At 38.1% G+C, this 20,451-nt stretch overlaps 1 protein-coding gene across 3 annotated transcripts in view; it reads left to right on the top strand.

The window, feature by feature from the left end:
- UBN2 (ubinuclein 2) overlaps positions 1–20,451 on the top strand; it is a 56,384-nt gene that overhangs the window by 11,808 nt on the left and 24,125 nt on the right. For 2 of the 3 annotated variants that reach the window (XM_055712499.1, XM_055712497.1), the window contains 7 exons: positions 10,581–10,718; positions 11,919–12,031; positions 13,048–13,546; positions 16,975–17,045; positions 17,747–17,876; positions 19,169–19,287; positions 19,891–20,004. In XM_055712499.1, coding sequence (XP_055568474.1) covers positions 10,581–10,718; positions 11,919–12,031; positions 13,048–13,546; positions 16,975–17,045; positions 17,747–17,876; positions 19,169–19,287; positions 19,891–20,004 — 1,184 coding nt within the window. The remainder of the gene's footprint in view (positions 1–10,580; positions 10,719–11,918; positions 12,032–13,047; positions 13,547–16,974; positions 17,046–17,746; positions 17,877–19,168; positions 19,288–19,890; positions 20,005–20,451) is intronic. The other variant, XM_055712500.1, reaches the window with a different exon arrangement.

Here is a 20,451-nt window from a genome sequence, read left to right as displayed (position 1 = left end):
CGGAAAGAGAATCTACATGTCTGGCTTGGTCATCTTCTGTGTGGCCAGCTATTAAATCACTGTATACCCTGAGAAGCATGAGAGCCAGGCCCAGCCTAGACTTGCTGCTTTTTGGAAGATACACTTTCTTACATATAAAAAGCTGTAATATTGTGGGCACAAACACTTGAAAAATGAGTATGAGTGCCTTGTGAATTGCTTCATGAGTGGCATCCTGTTGTCTTCCTCTGTATTCTAGAAAAAAATAATTCAAAACTTCCTTAGAATTTTAGTCCTTTTTCTTGTCACAGGTATGAAAAATACTGAGCTCTTTGGCACTGCAACAGATTTATTCATTAGCTTTAGAGATTTTTTCCTTCTCAAAACAGATTTTGAGGTAGTGCCATCAAATATTATTCAAGAAATCAAACCTATACAACTCATAAGCCTGTTTTTTAGCAGGCATCATAATTGAGTTAAGGAAGTTTGCTTGCTTCGGGTCCATTTTCACTTAAGGAATTTTGTACGTGTAACATAGATGCATATGTAACAGAGCATTTGGGTCCTCCAAGGATCCAGGAACGCAATTGTTCTGCTTGTTTTCTTGAGGGCAAGGATCAGGGTCAAGTGCAGGGAATCTCTTAATGGCATGATTCTGGGGTAGTGGAATTTAATAGGGCTGAGTACAGATAGGTACAGGGCATGCTGTTCTGGAGGAGGGTTCTTGGAAAGTGCTAAAAGAAGGGAACTTCTAAGCAAAGAGATTTTTCCTGTCAGACTCCTCAAAGATGACTGGTACCTGCCCTGATGAAGTAGGGTAGAATCTGGGCTGCTTAGTAGGCTGCATTGCCATTGTTTACCTCCGGTAAAAATGAAAACCATGCATGAGACTCTTACAGATTTGCTTTCATTGATTATTCTGGAAAGAATTCTACAGCGTAGTAAAGACTAAATGAAAATACTGGAGAGAGGTTCTTGCATGTGTATTACCCTAAGTGACACAGTCAATTCCTGCATCTCATCTTCCTTCAGATTTGTCTCTGCTTAAAGGAGTAGGTGCATAGTTACAGACTGCTGTTTGCTTTGGATGTATCTGGTATATATGCTGTTCAGTTTTATTACTTTGCTGTCCTCCTTGGAAAATTTTTAGCTGGTCCTGCTTGGAAGAAGTGGCTTTTCCACTCAGTGTAATTGCAGGCAAGTGCGAAATCCATGCTTCAGTCAACACAGTGGATATTTTTGGGTTGAGCATTTTGATTGTAGTCAGTGGGTTATGAACTCTTAATTGCAGAAAAAAAGTAAATCAAGACTGTCTTAACTTTCATTTCTAACCGCTGTGTGGTGGTTAGTCTGACGGGAAGTCCTAATCTTTATCTTAAAGGACCTCAGTGGTAGTAATACACAAAACGTTCATAACGTGCAGTGAAAGCTGTCCCTCCTCAGTGTTTCAACTGCTTTGAAATTGAAAATAGGTTTTGCTGTAGTGTAAACTGCCCAGGACTACATTCTATGGGGAATGTTATTCCTGTAGATTTCTGCTTCCCCTCTGTTCTTCCTGCATGCGCACACATGCATATACGTGCGTATCAGCCCCATTTGGCTGGACTGCTTGCTCTTGTGATGACCTCTGAATATTTGGTTGGTTGAATGCCTTCCTGACAATGTAAGCTTTATATAGGTAGAGATTCCAGGGGAACACCGTGCTCTCTGAACTTTCTGCTAATACAAAACAGGGATCTGGTGCTTGGTGAAAAAGTATGCTTTTTTTTCCTTACTCAGAGGTAGTAAAACTTGTATATCCAAAACAAAGACCACCTAGCACCTTCCCCCATTGTTGGGTAGATGAATGCAGAGGAAGAACCATCCACCTAGAAACATGTAAACAGTGCAAGCTGTATTTTGAAGCAGTGATACCAGGTGGTCACACTGACAGGAACTGAAACAAAATATGAATGCCAAGAGCAATGGGAAGCATCCAGTACTTGGCCATATGTCAGTATTTAACCCAGGCTACTATATTCATGGTTCCACAGCAGCAAACACTGGTGTAAGAATCCTGTGCTGCTTCATAGAGAAAACTAGTCTATTAATGGTTTCTCATTCTTCAAAACAGGTACTTCAACTTAAAAACTTATTTTTCTTTAGCCACGTATTGCCTCAAGAGCTCAGACTCTCTAAAATTAGACAGCCTTTCAAGGACTGGATGTTGATTTTAGTAATTCTGAACACACTGATAAAAGAGTTGCTCTTTTTCTCTCTGGGTTCTCTAGAATACTTTGCATAGTTTGAAGCCTTAGTCTCAGAAAAATTCTGTGTCAAGATGTACAGGTTTCACATTTTTGGGATAAATTTGACTTCATCTTGTAATCTCCAGGCTTATCAAAGGTGTGATAGATTTTATATGATGTTCTCTCCCACCCTGGCTTCCCCTCAGGGGTTCCTGCTGTGTGTGATCTTGCTGTGATGTGAAGCTTGAAGCTGATGGATTGCCAGTAGGAGCATCTTGTTCAAGACTTTTGAATATTTGAGATGCTTTTTCCTAGTGAGAATGATAGCCATTTGGGAAACAGCAGAGCTCGGTGTGCTGATGGTGATTTTTACCTTTTTTTTTTTTTTGGGGGGGGGGCGGGGGTTGGGTTCTAGGCCAGATGTTGTTTTAGGCCAGCTTGATGTTGTTCTCTCATCCTTCCTGCTCAAAGGAGCTTGTTTTATGCATAGCTATGGAGAGCAGTGTTGTTGCTTGAGAAAGATAAAATTCTCTTTAAAAAAACCCAACAAAACAAAACTCCCAAAAAACCCAACCAACAACAACAAACCCAAACCTATCAACCTGCCTACAGAGGCATATACAGAAAAAGGCTACATAGGATCCATTATTAAAAAGGGAAATAAGAAGGACCCAGGAGACTACAGTCTGGTCAGTCTCAACTTGATGCCTGGCAAGATCATGAAGCAAATCTTCTATAAGCTATGTTAAGGTACATGGAAATCCAAGAGGTGATTGGTGACAGCCAAAGTGGCTTCACTAAGGGCAAATTGTGCCTGACAGATTTGATGGCTGTCTATGCCAAGGTTACAGCATTGACAGATGTGGGAAGAGTGACTGACGTAATCTGCCTGGACTTGTCAACAGCTTTGCACGGTGTCCTGTGTGACATTGACAAGGGTGTGGTTTTGATGGGTGGACCACTCAATGGATAAGGAATTAGCTGGGTGGTTGCACTCTTGAGTTGTGGCCAACAGCTCAGTGTCCAAGTGGAGACTGGTGACAAATAGCACTCCTCAGGGGTCCATACTGGGACTGGTGCTGTTCAAAATCTTTGGTGACATGTACAGTGAGATGGAGTGCACTGTCAGCAAGTTTGCCAATGACACCCAAACTGAATGGTGGCAACTGACACGCTGGAGGGAAGGGATGCTGTGCAGAGGGACCTTGACAGGCTTGAGAGGTGGGCCTGTGCAAACATCATGAAGTTCAACAAGGCCAAGTGCAAGATCCTGTGCCTGGACTGGGGCAACCCACAGTATCAGTACAGACTGGGTGGAAAATGGATTGAGAGCAGCCCTGAGAAGGACTTGGCGGTGTTGGTAGACAAAAAGCTTAACATGACTTGGCAATGTGCATTTGCAGCCCAGAAAGCCAACCATATACCATATCAAAATGTGGCCAGCAGGTCGATGACAACTGTTGTCCTGCTCTGCTCCACTCTTGTGAGACCCTACCTGCAGTACTGTGTTCAGCTCTGGAGCCCCCAGCATAAAAAGGACATGAACCTGTTGGAACAAGTCCAGAGGAGAGCCATGAGGATGATCAGAGGGCTGGAGCACTTTCCTGTGAAGACAGGCTGAGAGAGCTGGGGTTGTTTGGCCTGAAGAGGGCGGCTCTGGGGAGACCTTATAAGCAGTCTTCCAGTACCTAAAGGGGGCTTATAAGAAAGCTGGGGACAGACTTTTTAGTAGGGCCTGTAACAATAGGACAAAGGGTAATACTTTTAAGACTAAAAGAGGGTAGATTTAGATTAGATAGAAGGAAGAAATTCTTCATGGCAAGACTGTTGAGACACTGGAACAAGTTGCCCAGAGAAAGTGTAGATGCCCCATCCCTGGAAGTGTTCAAGGCCAGGCTGAATGGGGCCTTGAGCAACCTGGTCCAGGGGAAGGTGTCCCTGCCCATGGTGAGGGGTTGGAACTAGATGATCTTTATGGTCTGTTGCAACCCAAACCATTCAGTGATTCTATGAAGCATTTTCACATTGGATTGGGAGATAAATTTAACATAGTTCTATTTTTCATGTGGAAAAAGCTGCCTTAGTAAACCTTTTACCACAAACCTCATTCACACTGAATATGTGAGGGTGCATTAAAGCTTTTCATTTTTTTAAGAGATTCACTTACTAGCTGTTTCATTAGCTATGGATTTGTATGTTTATATTAACTGCTCTTGTCTTCGTTTGCTGTCACTTTGCCCAGTCGTGGAAGTTCTGTGGCTGGGGACTAGTGCTTACCTGAGTGCACCATGTTGTCTTTAATAAAAGATGTCTTGCATGCTTCCCAGGTGTCTTCAGGGTAGATCTGCTGGTTGGCCCTTGACATGTCATATGTGTTTGTGTGAATACAAGACAAATTTCTATGAGGAGATTCTTTCATTGCTTTTTATCCCTCCTCGCCCCAAGATAAATAAAGGTGTAAAGTGGAGGACCAAACAAATAAAGCAGATACTGTTCTGCTTAATGCAGAACAGACACGTTTAAACTGCATATGCAGCAGTCCACTAGTACAAGAACCATTATAACTAGAGGTACAAAGGTAGTTGATTTTGCGGAACGGGTCTGATATTTCTCAGAGCAACAGTAATGTTCTCTTACTCCTTCTGCAAAATACCATATCCTTTTTGGGGAAGGAATAACTTAATTTCTTAAATTTTTTAAAATTGTGTGTTCTGGCCTAGGCTTCAAGCAGGTAGTTTACGACGGCTCATGTGTTTAGGGAACTCAGTGGGACAACTGTGAAACTGAAAACTCAGCGTCTGCATAGGTACTTGAAAAAACACGAGAATTGTACCTGGGCTTTGTAGTACCATTGTTTAAATTTGCGTACATAGAGAATATAGGAATAAGAAATAATGATGATAACAGGCATAGGAATTTCTTGCTTTTTTTTGCAAAATTTTAATTTTTTGAAGAGCAGAAAATAACTTTAAAAAGTTATTTGAGCTGCTAGAGGGGTAGATTATGGCCTAGGATCAACTGTTCTTCATGAGTAGATGAATTTAAGTAGCACAAGAAACTCAAGTGTGTTCCAAAAAATATACAAACAATATAATAAAAGGGAGGTTATAACATGCCAAAGTAACAGATCTTTGATGAGAGCATTTGTCTTAAATGTCATATATGGTAAGTCTGGTCTTAATGTTAGATGAATGGAAAAAGAAAGCATAACTTTTTTTCTACAGAAACGTCTAGTAATTCCATAACATGAAGCCCAGAGAGGTTAAGTAATACATCGCATATTCATTTGTAACCAAATCACTGAATTATACTTTCAATGTGGGTCGAAGTTCAGTCTCTGAAAGAATAGTTGAACACGTAAAGGTGGTCACATGAGTGGTCATACATTTTTATAATTTAGGCTGAAATATTTTCAAGGCAGTAAGAATGTCATCTTGTTGCACTGAAGCTTAAGCTAATAGCTTGACTCCCGTGACTGGTGGAGGGGTGTAAAAGGTGGTGGTCATGGTATGAGCAAAACAGGGCAGTGTATATATATCTGTTGGTACTTCTCTCAGGGTGCTCTGGTAGGCTGATGGTTTACAATATCTTGATTACTAAAGAAGGATTCTGCTAGGAGACTATCCTATCCTAATCTAGCCTACGCTGAGCCAGGTATTATATCTTTAATAGTCTGTTATGCTTTTTTTTTCCTGTTGATGCTTTGCTAGCTGTCCTTTACCCCAGGGTTAAAGAAAACATAAAATTTGCCTGTGCATTTTGGAAGAGGAATGTTCTTTACTATGGGATAACTGTTTCTGCTTGCTTTTTGGTGTAGTCTTGGATAAGAAAAGTAATATATTGTTCTACTTTAACCTTGTTAAGATAGAACCTTGTTCAGGATTTCATTGTGTATTCTATTGTGCTATTTTTCAGAAAGGTAGTTCTGGTTTTTTGTTTGAAAACTTACTCTTAAAGAATAGCAAAGCCAAAGAGTGCATTTCAGTTCTTTGTGTCTTTAAGAAGCATAGAGGTCAATCAACTATGTTTGTGGGCAGTATCTTGAAGTATGTAGTGAACTGTATCATTATTCAGTCCATTTGACTGAAGCAACCATGTTTGACATAACTTCAGTAGCTTGTGTTTGTTCAGTGGGCTAATGATGATAAAAAATAAACAGCCCCTCCCTTAAAACACTTGGAAATGTTTGCAGGGAATCTTATTTCCAGGACTTAATACAGAAATGTTAAAAAGAGTTTTTGTATGCGTAATTTGATAGCATAGCTTGTTGTCTGGAAGGGTGCTGATTGAGGATGGTCACGGTCAAAATATCTGAACAGAAGACCAGACAGTATAAGATACTGCTCTGTGCTGTGGGTCTGGATTTCAGAACTAAATTGGTATAATACCTGAAATGTCACTGTTCTTATTGGTATGATAATGAAGTTGAAACTGGTTATTTTTTAAAAAATACCTTTCATACCTAAACATCTAATTAGATCAGTGGCACTAGAAGCATAGCTATGTAGCTCAAGGACAATAGTTGAAAATAACGTGCTTTTAGATGATTAGAGAATGTATCAGTCTTGCTTTATCTGCAGAATGATTCCATAATCTTTTATGGGGCAAATTTGTGTTTACAGGAGTCAATCATATATCAAATTCTGTCTGTCTGTAGGTCTGAGAATTTTAATTCTCAGTCTTGGAATGTATAAGGAGGAGCAGAACACTGTAAAGGGCTTAAACTGTTTTTCCTAATAGGATCACTTCTGCTGTTTCATACATGGAAAAAACTAGTGCAAAGCAAAAGTCTTGAAACCAGTTAATCAGAAGATTTAGAAGTTGCAAGAGGCGTGTTCCCTTTAACTGAGAGCCCTGAAGAAACGTCAAATTTAAGTTTAATGTAGCTGTTGCTGGTATCTTAGACAATCATATTCAAATTTTGTGTTCAGTTAGGGCACTAGAAAATATAAGTTTACCTCAAAGGAGGTGGTACTAGATACATTCTAGTCTGCACTCCTCAGTTTTTGGTAAGTTGAAAATAAAAATGAAACCTTGAATTGTAAGTTACACCTTATTCAGTAGGCTGAGAACAGACGCTGTTTTGGTAGGGAAAAGTAAACCCTCTCAAGGGTTAAGGAGAACTGAATGTCAAAAATGTCTTAAAAGTCTGACTAAATTCATAGTCCTCAGCAGAAGCTGTTGAAACCTCAACTGGTAAGTTACACATCCACATCTTGCTGACCTTGTTTGCCTGCCGACTGTTAGGGGATAGCTTGTTCATCTGCATAATGAACAAATTCTGCCTTTCTGGTTGCCTTGTTCCTATGGATGTGCCACATATCACAGCAGATTATTAGAATTATCAACATGCTTCATGGTTTCCTGACTTGTGGACTGTCTTTAATCCTTCCTTTTTCTTGTGTGGACTCCAGGCCTTCCTTTAGTGTTTTGCAGCAGAGTCTTCACTGTGTTTCCCTTTACTTGTTCTTTACTACTTAGGATAATGGTCCCAACTTTGACTGTGCTTTTTCCTTCACTCGGCAACTACTGTATTCTGTTTTGATCCTGTCTTGCCCCAGCCTCACAGTTTCAGTTCACACCCTGTCAGCTCAAAAGGGAAATGCCTGCTCTGTCTATTAAGTACTGTGGATAATCACTTATTTTCTTTCCCTTTCATCTTCCTTGTATGTAGTGAAGCTGGTTGAGAGCTGTGGAAAAACATCAGATTTCTCTGAACTTCTTACCCAGCCTCCACTATCAAGTTTGCTTTGCATCTCCTACTTTGCATGATTGTCCTGGTCTCTTAAGATGAATGACAAGGCCGCAACTAAGCCACTTTGCTTTCATTTTGTCCACTTAATAGATTCTCCTGCTTTTTTGCGCTAGTCTTTCATATGATCCTAGGGCATTTCATAGATCCTGTCACCACTTTTCCTTTCTCTTTCTTTCTGTACTGCTTGTTAAGCCTTCCATTCCAGGAAGATGAAAGCTGATGACTCATGGAAATTTCGAACTACTTACTCAGATTAAATCCACATAGGCCTCTAGATCAGGCATTCACCAGCTTCCTTGCTGAAGTTACACATTCACTGTTTTTTGTCTTCTGGATTCTCTTCTTCCTATCTTAATGTTTTTGGTAGCCCTAACTTTTTTTGTTCTTAAAGCATTTTAAGTTCAGAATATCTTGCATAGCATGGAGGGGGAAGTGAAGTAAGCTGGTAGCTGACGCTCCACACTGTTCCCTTACTGTAGGTGATCTCAAGGCTTCAGTTAACGTGGTAGTTGAAACTGTCTACTAATTTATTCATCTGTGTAATTCTGTCTTAACAGACATGCAGTGGAAGGCCTGCTGGTTCAGGCTTCAAAATAACAAACACATTGCTTTATCTCACTTAGTCATTTGGCTGTGCTACCAAACATTTATTGCTTGCAGATCAAAAATCAGCTTTTTCCTCTGCCAGGGACCATACCTCTGAGGTGTGTCAAAATCCTACCCTTTCTTTCAGCAGAAGGGCAAAAATTGATTCGTAGTCATTGCACATAATGTTATTGTGTCTTTCTGGTACTTTTGTAACATGTTCGAAGTCCTGTAAACATTTTCTCCTTATCTTTGTTGACAGGTTTGGGTCTTGGACATTCTCTTTTTGTCCTTCCAGACAGACTGTAGCTTCCAGAATTGTATTTGTTGGTTATTAAATGCACCATTTTACAATTTTCAGTATTTGAAGACAAAGACCAGTAGCTCAAATTTGGAATAGTTCAAGACAACATTGTCCTTCTGCATAGTGATAATTGCATTGTCAAGGCAACCCTCTCTCAGTTCTTTTGCAAATACTTCCAAGGCTTGCTTAGTTGATACTTATACATAGAGCTAGAATGAATCTGTTAATCCTCCCAGCCTTTCTGAGAATTTGCTTTTCTCAGAATTCTGAGAAACAAGATGTTTCCTAGAGATTCGACAGTTTTCTGGTAATACTTGGGACAGTGTCATTCTGAGAGGCTGCTGGTCATGAAATAATAGAATTAATGTTGTTTCTGCTATACGTAATGTCAACCACTTTTCCTATGTCTTTGTATTTCAATATTTTTGAGATACAGCTTTAGTTCTAACTTGGAAATTCTTTCATAAATACTAAGTATTTTTCAACGTACAGTGTATATAAGAGTTTGGAAACTTTTGTGGTTTGAAAACTGTCTGAACAGATAGAATATATCTGACTTTCAATGAAAGAAGCCCTGGCATTGGTGTTTTTGTAATAGGTAATGTTGTATGCAACACCTAAAATGGGAAATAAGCTAACAGATACTGTGGTTAAGTTTGTCGTGTCTAGGATAGCATTTTTAGCAAAAGAAAATTTCGGAAAACTTTGCAGGAGAAGTAGGTTTTTGAACAGGGCACGGTGATTAGAGTTGGAACTAAATGTAGCATGTGTTGGAATGTCTGAATCAAGTGCTTTGCAGAGATTGATATTAATGAAAACTGGTAGTCTTAATGAAACAAAGCATATAATCTGAGAAGTTTTTTAATGCTTAATTAACAAAAACATCTGTACAATCTTCAGTCCTATCTTCTGGATATAATATCCAATTCTGTAAAATTCTGACATAGATTAGGCTTCTTCCACTGCAATATAGTGACTGTTCAGACTGCCTTCTGGAAATAGCTGTGGCTGTCACAGATAACTTAAAAGCTCCTATGATAAAAGTGATTGACTAACAAGGTGATTTTAATTGCACATAAAATAGAAGGGTATTCAACAGAAACATTAAACTGAAAAACTAAAATCGATAGAGGCAGGGTTTTTTTCGGTTTTGGCTTTTGTTTTTTTTTGTGGGTCCCCCCCCATTTGTTTTCACCAGTGATGTTGCTGATACACCTGTAAGGCTGTTGTAGATGAAAACAAATAATTATCTGTGCCTGCCTACTTTCTGTATAAAAACAACCAGTGAACAATCAGGTGAAGTTGCTCATAGGCAGGTAGTATATCATTGTTCATATGGTTTACGTGTTTTGATTTAACATCTAGCATAATGTAACATGCTTTCTGAAACAGAATATTGGGGGGAAAAATTTAAAAGTTTTTGGGCTTTCCCCCCACCTTGGGGAGTGGGGGTGGGGAAATGCCTCTGTGCCCATTGTTAATTTCCTTCAGAAAGCAGTACTTTTAATTTAGTAATCCTGTCTTTTCTCCGAAAAAAAGGGCATTGTTTTGAAAGTAGAAAAGTAATTCTGTACCTTGATCACCTTCAATAGCATTACCAGTCTGTTTCTGTTGTAGCAAGCTGTGCAGTGTAGTTGTATATAATTTTTCACGTGTGGAGACTGGGGAATGAACTAAATTCATTTTATTAAGAAATGCTGATAAACTCATAGTCTTTTTCCCCACCCAGTATGATGAATTGGTTCCTGCATCCCTGACAACCAAATATGGAGGGTTTTATATCAACACTGGTACTCTGCAGTTCCGGCAGGCATCTGATTCAGAGGATGAAGACTTCGCAGAAGATAAAAAGCATAGGCCACCTAAAGTGAGTGATGTTAATTACGCTTTTTATAACTTATAGCTAGATGGACATTGGGAAATGCTTGATACTTTTAGAATATCTCATAGGAAGAGGCTGAAAGCGAAATGATACACAGTACTGTTTTATTGCATTTCCTGTTTTGTGGCTCATGCACTAGCATTGGGGATATAATTCATGATTTCCACAGGTTGTCTAGTCTTGTAAGGCTAACCGTCTGTTTAGGCAAGTTAACAAGTTACGTCTGTCCATCTTGAAGTGACAGATGATTCTGTAATTTTATAGGAATTTTATTATGAGGTGAGAACTTAAATTCTCCAACGCTGCTTTTATGATGTTGCATAAAGCTTGCGTGGTTTTAAATTGTTCCTAATACTCAGAATAACACTAAAATATCTGTTAAAATAATTTCAGTGCATAAGAACAGCTATATCAAAAAGTATATATACAGTCTTTCCCAAAGTGTGCGGTTCTATGTACTTTGACAAGTTATGATCAATGCAAACATAATTGCTTGCATATGACATTCACAAGTTCCATGCAATTCCAAGAACTTGCTGCTTTCTGACTCTTCCTGCTCTAGAATTCTTTAAATTTAAACATAATAAGGTTCTTGCATTGGATCTGATTGGAATGGAGTAAACTTTCTTCTTAACAGCCCTTACGGTGCTATGATTTGGATTTGAGACTAACATAGTGTTGATAATGCACCAAAGTTACCTGTTGCTGAATATTTGCACAGTTTGAAGGCTTTCTCTTTCCCTACCCTGCACCAGCAGGTAAGCTAGGGTAAGCAGGTAAGCAAGAACTTAGGAGGGAAGACAGCTGATCTGAATTAGCCAAAAAGATGTTCCATACTATGTAACTTCATACTCGGCAATGAAACTGTGGTAGCAGAAGGGGGTGGGTGGGATTCAGTCTTCCAAGGTGGCCATTGCTTATACTGGCTGGGCATCAGTCTGCGTGTGCCTTAAAGTATTCTTACTGTAAGCTCTGAATTCAGTAACTATTTAAAAATAATAAATGATTGAGACTTGTCAGTAACAGCAATTGCTGCTATGAATCTGTGGTACTGCTTGCCTTTACACACACTGAGGTATTTTTCCTGGCTCTGAATTGGAAAGTGTAAGGAAAACTAGATGCCTCTTTCTGTAAAAGTCTTTTAGGGTGGAAGAATCATTGTCCTTTATTTGATCTCTTTTCTAGATAGCAAAGTTGAAAGAAAGTGAAGATCGAGGAATGAAGAAGCGCAAGCGGAAAGATGAAGGGACAGAAAAGGAGAAGAAGCCTCGAAAAATGAAAGTTCCTAAGCAGCTGGGGTATGTTTCTTTCTTTAGATGAACCCTTGAATTGTGAGGTTTGGTTTCAAGATTGTGTGCCATAGCAAGATTATCACAGCTGTTTAGAATATTGTAATTTTAAACTATAATTAATAGCTAATAGATTTTGGGTTTGTAATTTATGCAGATTTTTTGCATAAGTCCTACAAGCTAATATTTGTCCCCCAGAACTTTTAACAAATAATAATAAAACAAGGAAATAGGAATTGCAGAACAGAAATTTTGAGTCTATGAATAGCATTATCCATCACTGTTCTACCCAAAGTCTTACGTAGCACTAAGAATTACATCTCGTAATAAAAAATAGCTTTCTTCCTATCCCATGGTTTCTTATCTGAAAACTATAAACACACCTTAATTATTCTACGTGTTTCTTACTAACTTTGGTTTCCTGAGTTCTGAAGTTAGCATGGAAGGATTAAGGACGTGGATTTTTTTTTTATTGGCTTCTAGAAAATTGTCATTGAGTGAAAGTTGTCTTATGAATATTCAAGTTGGTGTTGAAAAGGTATTGATAGTGTCTTTCATCAACGTGATGCATTGGCAGAAAACACTTAGTTTAAGTACCATATAGCTGTTGAGCTTGCATGTCAAAATTCTTAGCAATTAATAGAATTTTTAACATACATGGTGTGCCTAAACTTAAAGCAACTTGCCACCATTCAGAAGTCTGAGAGTCAAATTGCAGTAGCATAGATCAGCCATGAGTTTTAATAACTGTGCCAACGCTTCCATAATTAAATTGCAAAGTCAAAAGGAAATAAACTTTGCCTTAATGTGTACAAAACTTAACAAAACAAATTGGTTAGAGTGTGGAATCACATGACCAGCAAAGGTTTACGGTAGTTGATAGAATAGTGTGAAGATGAAAGTACGATGTACTGGCTTCTCCCCTGATAATCTTTTAATTGTACTAAAATCACAGATTTTTGTTACAGATTACTGAGGTCTCAAAAATCACATGCATTCCAATGAAAGATTTCTTTCCTCTACAGAGTAATGGCCTTAAATTCACACAAGTCTGAAAAGAAGAAAAAGAAATTGTATAAAGACTCACTCTCTCTGGCTGCCATGATCCGTAAATTTCAAAAGGAGAAGGAAGCCATGAGGAAGAAGGAATCTAGTCCAAAACCTCCAGTGACTGTTGCAACCTCTACCCCTAGTAAAATTCCTTCCTCCTCTCTCAGTGCAGGAAATGATATCTCTGACTTGAATCTTAGGATCAATGATCCTGTCCTCTCCATTTTTGGTAGCACAAATGAACGTGAGCTCCTGCAAGAAGCTGAAAGTGCCCTGGAGATGCTGGGAGACATTGACTTTGACAAGTTGCTTGATGGCACTTCTGATGGCAGCCCGGTATCTGAGCTGTCAGGAGAAAATGGAAATGTCACTCAGGCAACCTACACCTCTCAGGTCATGACACCCAAGCAGGTGCCTGCCCTCCCAGAAGGTCTGCCTATGCTACTTGAAAAACGCATTGGAGACCTTCGAACAGTAAGTATGAATTTACTGGTAAGGGATTGCATTCAAGAATCTGAGAGAATGAGGAAGAATAATTAGGGCCTAAGTTGTCATTCTTGGATTGCTGACTGAAACTCTGAAAATGTTGAATTGATCTTAATGTCAATCTTAATGGCTGTATTTATACTCGGATGAAAATGGGCACAGAGATGATGCAGGTAAATTGTTAAGCAGTGTTTGTTTCACAGTGGAGACAAGGTTTTCTAAATCTTCTGTGTACAATAATTATTTGTTTGGGTTTTTTCCATAACAGAAATGTCAGTGTCACTTTAACTTGAATTTAGTTGGTGAAATGGATGGGCATTTTCTTGCTTTGGAGGAGGAAACTTGAAATATGACTGTGGCTTACGAATTGATGTCTTGAATTTTTGGCTTTTTAACAGAAAAGCTAACTTGCTAGTTCAAAAAAAAATGCACCAATCAGCAACAACAAAACCCACCAAAAATCCCCACCACCAAACTGAAAAACAAAAAAACCCACCCCAAAATACCAATCACAGCCACAAAACTGAATATTTTCAAAGGTTAGAATGGAGTGCAAACTATTTAAAGATGTTAGTAACAAATATTAAATGAACAGGTTACAAACATTCTACTAGTTTATTGAAAGGGATCAGAGCTACTAAGGTATTCTATGCTCCTTGTTTCAGTTGTGGATGTTACCTTAAGTTGAGAAAAAATGTTTTGTTTGGTTCTCTAGATTCTGATGTTTATTCTGAGCAAGAAAAAGCTTGAAGTGCAGCTTTTCCTTGCTCATTAAGTTTTGAAAAAGCAGTTCAAGTTACTACATTTTTGGGAAAAAAAAATCTAAACTGTAGCAGAGCTTGCTTTGCTAAAATAGATAAATCATAATGTTTGTTTTTTGTCTGTATGTAAATGTTTGTGTTATTAGTTTTAAATGTACCAAGCTAAATACAATCAAGGAATTAATATTTACTAAAGTGAGAGAGATTATTTTGTCTGCCTTTGAATATTCAGGTTAATTTTGCTATGAATCAACAATAAGCTTCTAGCAAAACTGTAGAACAACTGGATTAGGCCAAAAGTTAGTGTTAGTTCCCTGCCCCAAATTCATGCTGCTTCACTGTAGAGCAAGTCCTGCCCGGTTGAAAGACAGCTTTGGTTCAGTGTTGCTTAGAAAACCTAACTCTTCTATCTTCTGCTTTTGCTGTCTTCTGGAAGCTTGGTGCTGGCTGAGCAGAGCAAGTTTATCCATACGCTTGGGGAAAAACTAGATTGTGTTGTCTTAAAGATTGCAACTTCTTTACCTTCTGCAAATTGCCATCAATTGACACATTATTAGTGGGGGGAAAACATCATCTAAAAAGCAGGAAAAAAGAAATGTCTTGTCAAATACTTAGTATGCTCACAGCTTTAGTGCTCTTTAGTCCAAAGAAAGCTAAGAAGTTTGTAAAGCTGTGGGTAAAAAGCCTGTTCTGTGCATGGATTATGATATATCTAGATTTTAAAAAGACCCACCACTTCTAGAAAGCCACTGACTAAATACAACAAAAACTTCCTGACTTCTTTTGTATGTTAATGTGTTCTGGTTCCCTAAGTGGGCAACTGAACTACCACAACAGAGAGAATATTGTACACAAGCAAGAAAGTAATAAAATGGCATTTTTCTATTGTGAAGGAATTGTCAAAATAATTTGTGGGGGAAAAAACCCACCACAGTTCAGTAATAGTGATGCAGTTTTTGAATCTGCCAATGTTGTTCTCTTCAGAAGCCAGCAACGCTATCCAATGTGCTAGTATAATGCTGAAACCACCGTTTAAGGTCTACCTGGGACCAAAATGTCTAAGTATATCTTTCCTTCCACTTTATATAAACCAGAGGATGTTAATAATCCTTGTGTTAAATATGCTTAAAGATGCTGGATTTAAGACTTTCAAATTTGTCTTCTTTAGTATCCTATCACTTGTAAACTTCTATAACCTTTCTAATTTTTTTAGCGGAATGAATGCTTCAGCATTCTTAGACAGATAGTACCATCCCCTCAGCAGCTGAATTTATGGTAGAAAGTAGTGAGTGGAATGCGGTCCTTATAGGAACTTAAACTCTGGTATCAGTGTTCATGACTGAAGTGGTACAGTCTTCAGACAATGGGCTACCTTGTGGTTTCTAATAGAGTATCAGACTCCTGTTCCTGTGCAGTGTAGAGTTCACAATTCCAGAAAATATTTTTCTTTCACATTTAAATGGGTTAGTTACAAAGAGCCAAGAACTGTAAGTATTTCATAGTAATAAAGGAATTTTGTCAAGTTAATACTTGTATTTATAGTTTTTAGCTATGTTGTTACAAGTCACTAAATTTTTTTCAAAAAGTGGAGTTAGAGGTTTTAAGTTATTTGACTGTTCAGCCTTGTAGCACATGAGCTGCCTCTAATGTTTGTCAGTCATTATAATGATACTAGTACTCTTCTGCATGCGTAGCCTTTTCTATCTCCTTGAGATATTGGTTGTCTGGTCCCAGTGCCAGAATGTAAGATGATAATAAGCCTCGGAAAGTTTTCTTTTGACTTCTGTAAATCAGTAGAGTGGATAAACAGTAGAGAGAAGATCTTACCAATTTTTGTAGAACAGTGCAGCTATTGGCTTTCCTTATAAGCTGTCATTGTTTGTGAAAATAAGAATCTAGGTAATAAGAACAAAAGAAAGGGATTCTGCATGGAAAGTCTTGAAAATCAGTAAAACCTTCTAATGAAAGGAAGTATGTATAAGAACAAAGCTGTCTTTTTTTTTTTTTTTTTTTTTCCCCATCCCAGACTCAGGAAGTAACCAGACAAAAATTAGAGATGTAGTCTAAAGGTGGTGAGAATGGCAGAGAGCACCGGAAGAGAGGGATGAGGTATTCTTCTAGCATACATAATCACTTTGTAGAAATTGCAGTGAAGGACTGGGATGAATCTAAGAAGTCTGGGAAGTTGTAACTGGATGAGGCGCATAACAGAGCTAGGAAGGAGCCTTTCATACACTGAGAGTAGAAATGCGTTTGATGCTCTTGCTTGCTTGACTTGTCAAGCAATGCTCCTCTTTTTAAGGCTAACTGGTAGTGCAATGTTGCTGATGGTGAGATGATAAAACATCTCTACCATTTTCTTTCTTCATGGTTATTGAAAAGGTAAGTTTAACATCAGTCATCCAGACAGGTACTAAATAGAATGATTGTTTGTTGTAGAGCAAGCCTTTTTTGAGTAGAATTATAACAATTTTCACCCTTTTTTCTAAATGGCTGAGTATAGTTTGGATTTGTTTGGTTTTTTCCAATGCTGTTTTCCAGAAAATAAGAATGTGATATTAGGTATGTGATATAGCTGTAAAAGTAAAGATACAAAGGTTGTTGGGATAAAATGCTCTATGAACTTTTGGATACTCTTTATTGCTGTACTTTCAGGCCGCCAAGATGTTTGATGAAGAAGGCAGGAAGAAGTTTTTCACGCAAGACATGAATAATATTCTGCTGGAGTAAGTGCTTATCTGTACAACCTTCCCTTTTTGGAAAGGGGGTGAAAGGAAAAGTACAGAAGAGGAAATATTGTTGAGGTTGTTCCAACAAAGCCCTTAAAAGTCAATGAAGGTAGATCAGTCTAAGCTAGTTATTAGCTAAAAAGCTTTATATATTAATACAATTCCTGTCATGGCTGACTGTCTGTCCTTATCCAGTGTAAAGTGTTTTGTAGTGCCCTGTGTCCTTGACTTCATGTGTAAAATTCAACAAAACTGCCATTGTTTCTTGTCCCCCACTTTTATAACTCGGAACACCTTCAGCTGTCATGAAGTAAAATGCCAGCTCTTTTTACTGTGTAATCCTTCAACTAAGCATTTAATATAGAAGGTTCTATGTTTGTATTCTAAGAAACAAAAAGTAATCTCTAGAAGACTGTAACAGTCAATTGTATCAACATTGTTCTGTAATGGTAGAAGTAACAGAAATTTGAATGACAGTGTTCAGCATTGCTGAAGAAGTATGTATATGAATGGTTTCTTACCATTGATTAAGAAGACTTCCTTGTGTAAAAAAAAATTATCTGAACGTGTCCCAAGCTGCTATTTTTAGTATGCGTAGCTAGAATATGGCATGCATATGCAGCTTGCGTAGGTTTTTGTTTAGTTGTCATCTTTATCTTGGAGTGCCTCACGGGTTGGCTGTCTCATTTGTTTTTCAGTATTGAGCTACAGTTACAGGAGATAAATCCTGCCATTCGCAATGGAGTGTACTCTCACCTTGAGGCCTTTGTGCCATGCAATAAGGACACACTGATAAAGCGTCTGAAGAAGTTACACCTCAATGTCCAGGTAATGGCAGGGAGATCAGCCTTCAGCATGAGTCAGTTCTGTAATAGTGACGAGGACAGAATGCAGGAGAGCAACAACCACACAGTCTCCAATAAACCAAAAGATTTTGGATGAGTTGCTGTATCAACTTAAAAGGTTTTTTTCTGTGTATCTGCTATTGTCACTACTTTAGGAACCAATATTTTAAGTATTTCAGACCCTTTATTTGAGCATTAAGTGCTTTCATCTTGAAAGCTGCATACAGGGTACATATTAAAGTGGCAGAACTATAAATCAACAATTATCGTGATTATGACAGGCTAAAAAAAATAACTCCTGCATTCACTTTTGTGTCAAGAAAAAAATAAAGGCTAGATGGATAACAGACAAACCAGCCTGTACTGTTTGTGCAAATTTGATTTTTGTGGCTAGGTCTTACAAATACTTCACATGTCATTTGCAGTTGCTTTTCTCAACTTACTTTATTCAATAGGAAAGCATATTCTTTCTCTGTTATCTGAAGTATTCTGACCTGATTCTTTAGATGAAATCTAGGACTAAATCTTGCAGAGGATCTGAGGATCATGAATGCAGAGATCTCAGAATTTGCAAAGGCGGCAAACAGATTTGTATGCTATTTCTAAGCAGTAAGACACAATAGCATATAGTATTCTAGTTCTTCTCAGTAAGCAGTTATAATTAAGAACATAAAGTAAGAAGAAGTAGGAAGAGTTTAAAACATGTAGGGAAGTATGTATTATTTTACTGTTTGAAGTTCTTTGTATTTAGAATTGTCTCCAAATATTTAGTTCTTACCTTTGACGTATATAAATTGCATATAATAATATGTATAACTTATTCATTACTTAGGATGTTTTTTTATACTGAAGTTTTTTGAGACTTGATTAATTGGATATTTATTTGTAAGTGTTGAGATACTCATTGGTCAGGTCATCTTGCTTTTTCCTCTCAGGTTTTCTTCCCTTCCCTATCTTGATTAAAAAGCATTATTTCATAAGGTCATGCCATAATGTTTTGGGATATTCATGTTATATTTCCTTGTGACCGTCTTTCGTTGTTTCTAGTCTAAAGACTTGCATGAGTTCTATGAGAAATTTCAAGTGGGTGCATTACTATAATGTTGTTGCATTTAACAGGATTCAAGTGCTGTATAGGAAATGGCTGTTGCAGTCAGTAGATGGTACTAGGAATCTTGCCTCAGAAGCGAGCAGGGAAATAGATGCAATGTAAGTAATGTTTCAGTTAATTTTTGTGAAACTAATAGAACTGCTTTGGTATTTCTCTTTTCACAGGATGACCGCTTGAGAGAACCGCTGCAAAAGCTGAAACTAGCTGTCAGTAATGTCATGCCTGAACAGTTATGCAAGTATCAGGAGGACTGTCAGGCCCGCAATCAAGCCAAGAATGCCAAGTAGGTATTTCTGGAGTCTGTGCATGCCCACTCTAGAGTTCAACTGGAAGTCTGTCTCCATGTTGTTCATTCCCCAAGCTCAACATAGTACTTGGCTACAACTTACAGGTGCCTGTAAGTTTTGAATTGTACAAAATACTTAATTTTGTGTAAGTTATGTTATGATCTGATTCTGGAAGGATATTCTATTAATATGAATGCAATAGGTCTTGAGAGAAGGAAATTACAAACTGAGAGGGATACTGGAGATTCTCAAAATGCTGGATTAATGGAGGAGGGTGTTATGTTCAGGTCCTTGATACATATTGTCATTGTTAATTGTAATTGTTTTTCTCATAGTTAATACTTCCCCAAGTCTAAAATTAGTTAATAGGTAAGTATTCTGCCATTTGCAGTGGATGGATAGCATCCTTTTCACTTGTCTCTGAGGACCATGAAACAGTAGGGAGAGGAAGATGAGCTGTTTGCCCTTTCAGGAAAGGTATAATGAGAAACTGAAGACAGGTCCTTCGTTTGCTTGTTTATATTTTCCTAACACCTGAAATGACACTCCTTTCTTAAGGAGTTGTATACCTATAAAGAAAACAATTGTTCCAACTGTAGGTTACAAGCAGAAGATGAACGAGAGAAAAATGGATCGGAGGAGGATGATGATGAGAAACCTGGAAAAAGGGTTGTGGGACCCAGAAAGAAGTTTCATTGGGATGACACAGTGCGGTGAGACAAAACTGTCTTTTCCACCAAGAATTTTCACTGGCTTCATAAAGAAGACTCCAGGGCGATGTTATTACATGATACTGTTCAATAAATAATTGTTCTCAGAAGTATACCTCCTAAGTTTTGGAGGGTGTTGGGGCTAAATAGGCAAGCTAGAATGCTGCAATGGTAAAACACCCTTTTCTTTAACTTGAAAGGCAAAACCACCCTTTTCCTTAACTGAAAAGGCAGGATCATTTTATGTCCAGCCCTTTTTTTTAATCTGCTTGTTTATCTGCTTTATCCAAATACGTGAGAATTCTTCTGGTTCTAGGACTTTTGAACTTCTTTAAGCAAAGAACAGAAGTGTAAGCAGAGTTATACTTGCCTCTTACCATTCTAGGAACAGGTCAGAAAACACTGTCACCCAATGAGCGGTAAATGTTTCTGCCACAATGGGGCAGAGGA

This window comes from Falco cherrug, chromosome 5 (genome assembly GCF_023634085.1).
Source record: "Falco cherrug isolate bFalChe1 chromosome 5, bFalChe1.pri, whole genome shotgun sequence".
Classification (NCBI taxonomy): domain Eukaryota; kingdom Metazoa; phylum Chordata; class Aves; order Falconiformes; family Falconidae; genus Falco; species Falco cherrug.
Note: the sequence above shows the minus strand (reverse complement) of the source record. Positions and strands in the feature narration are given on the sequence as shown.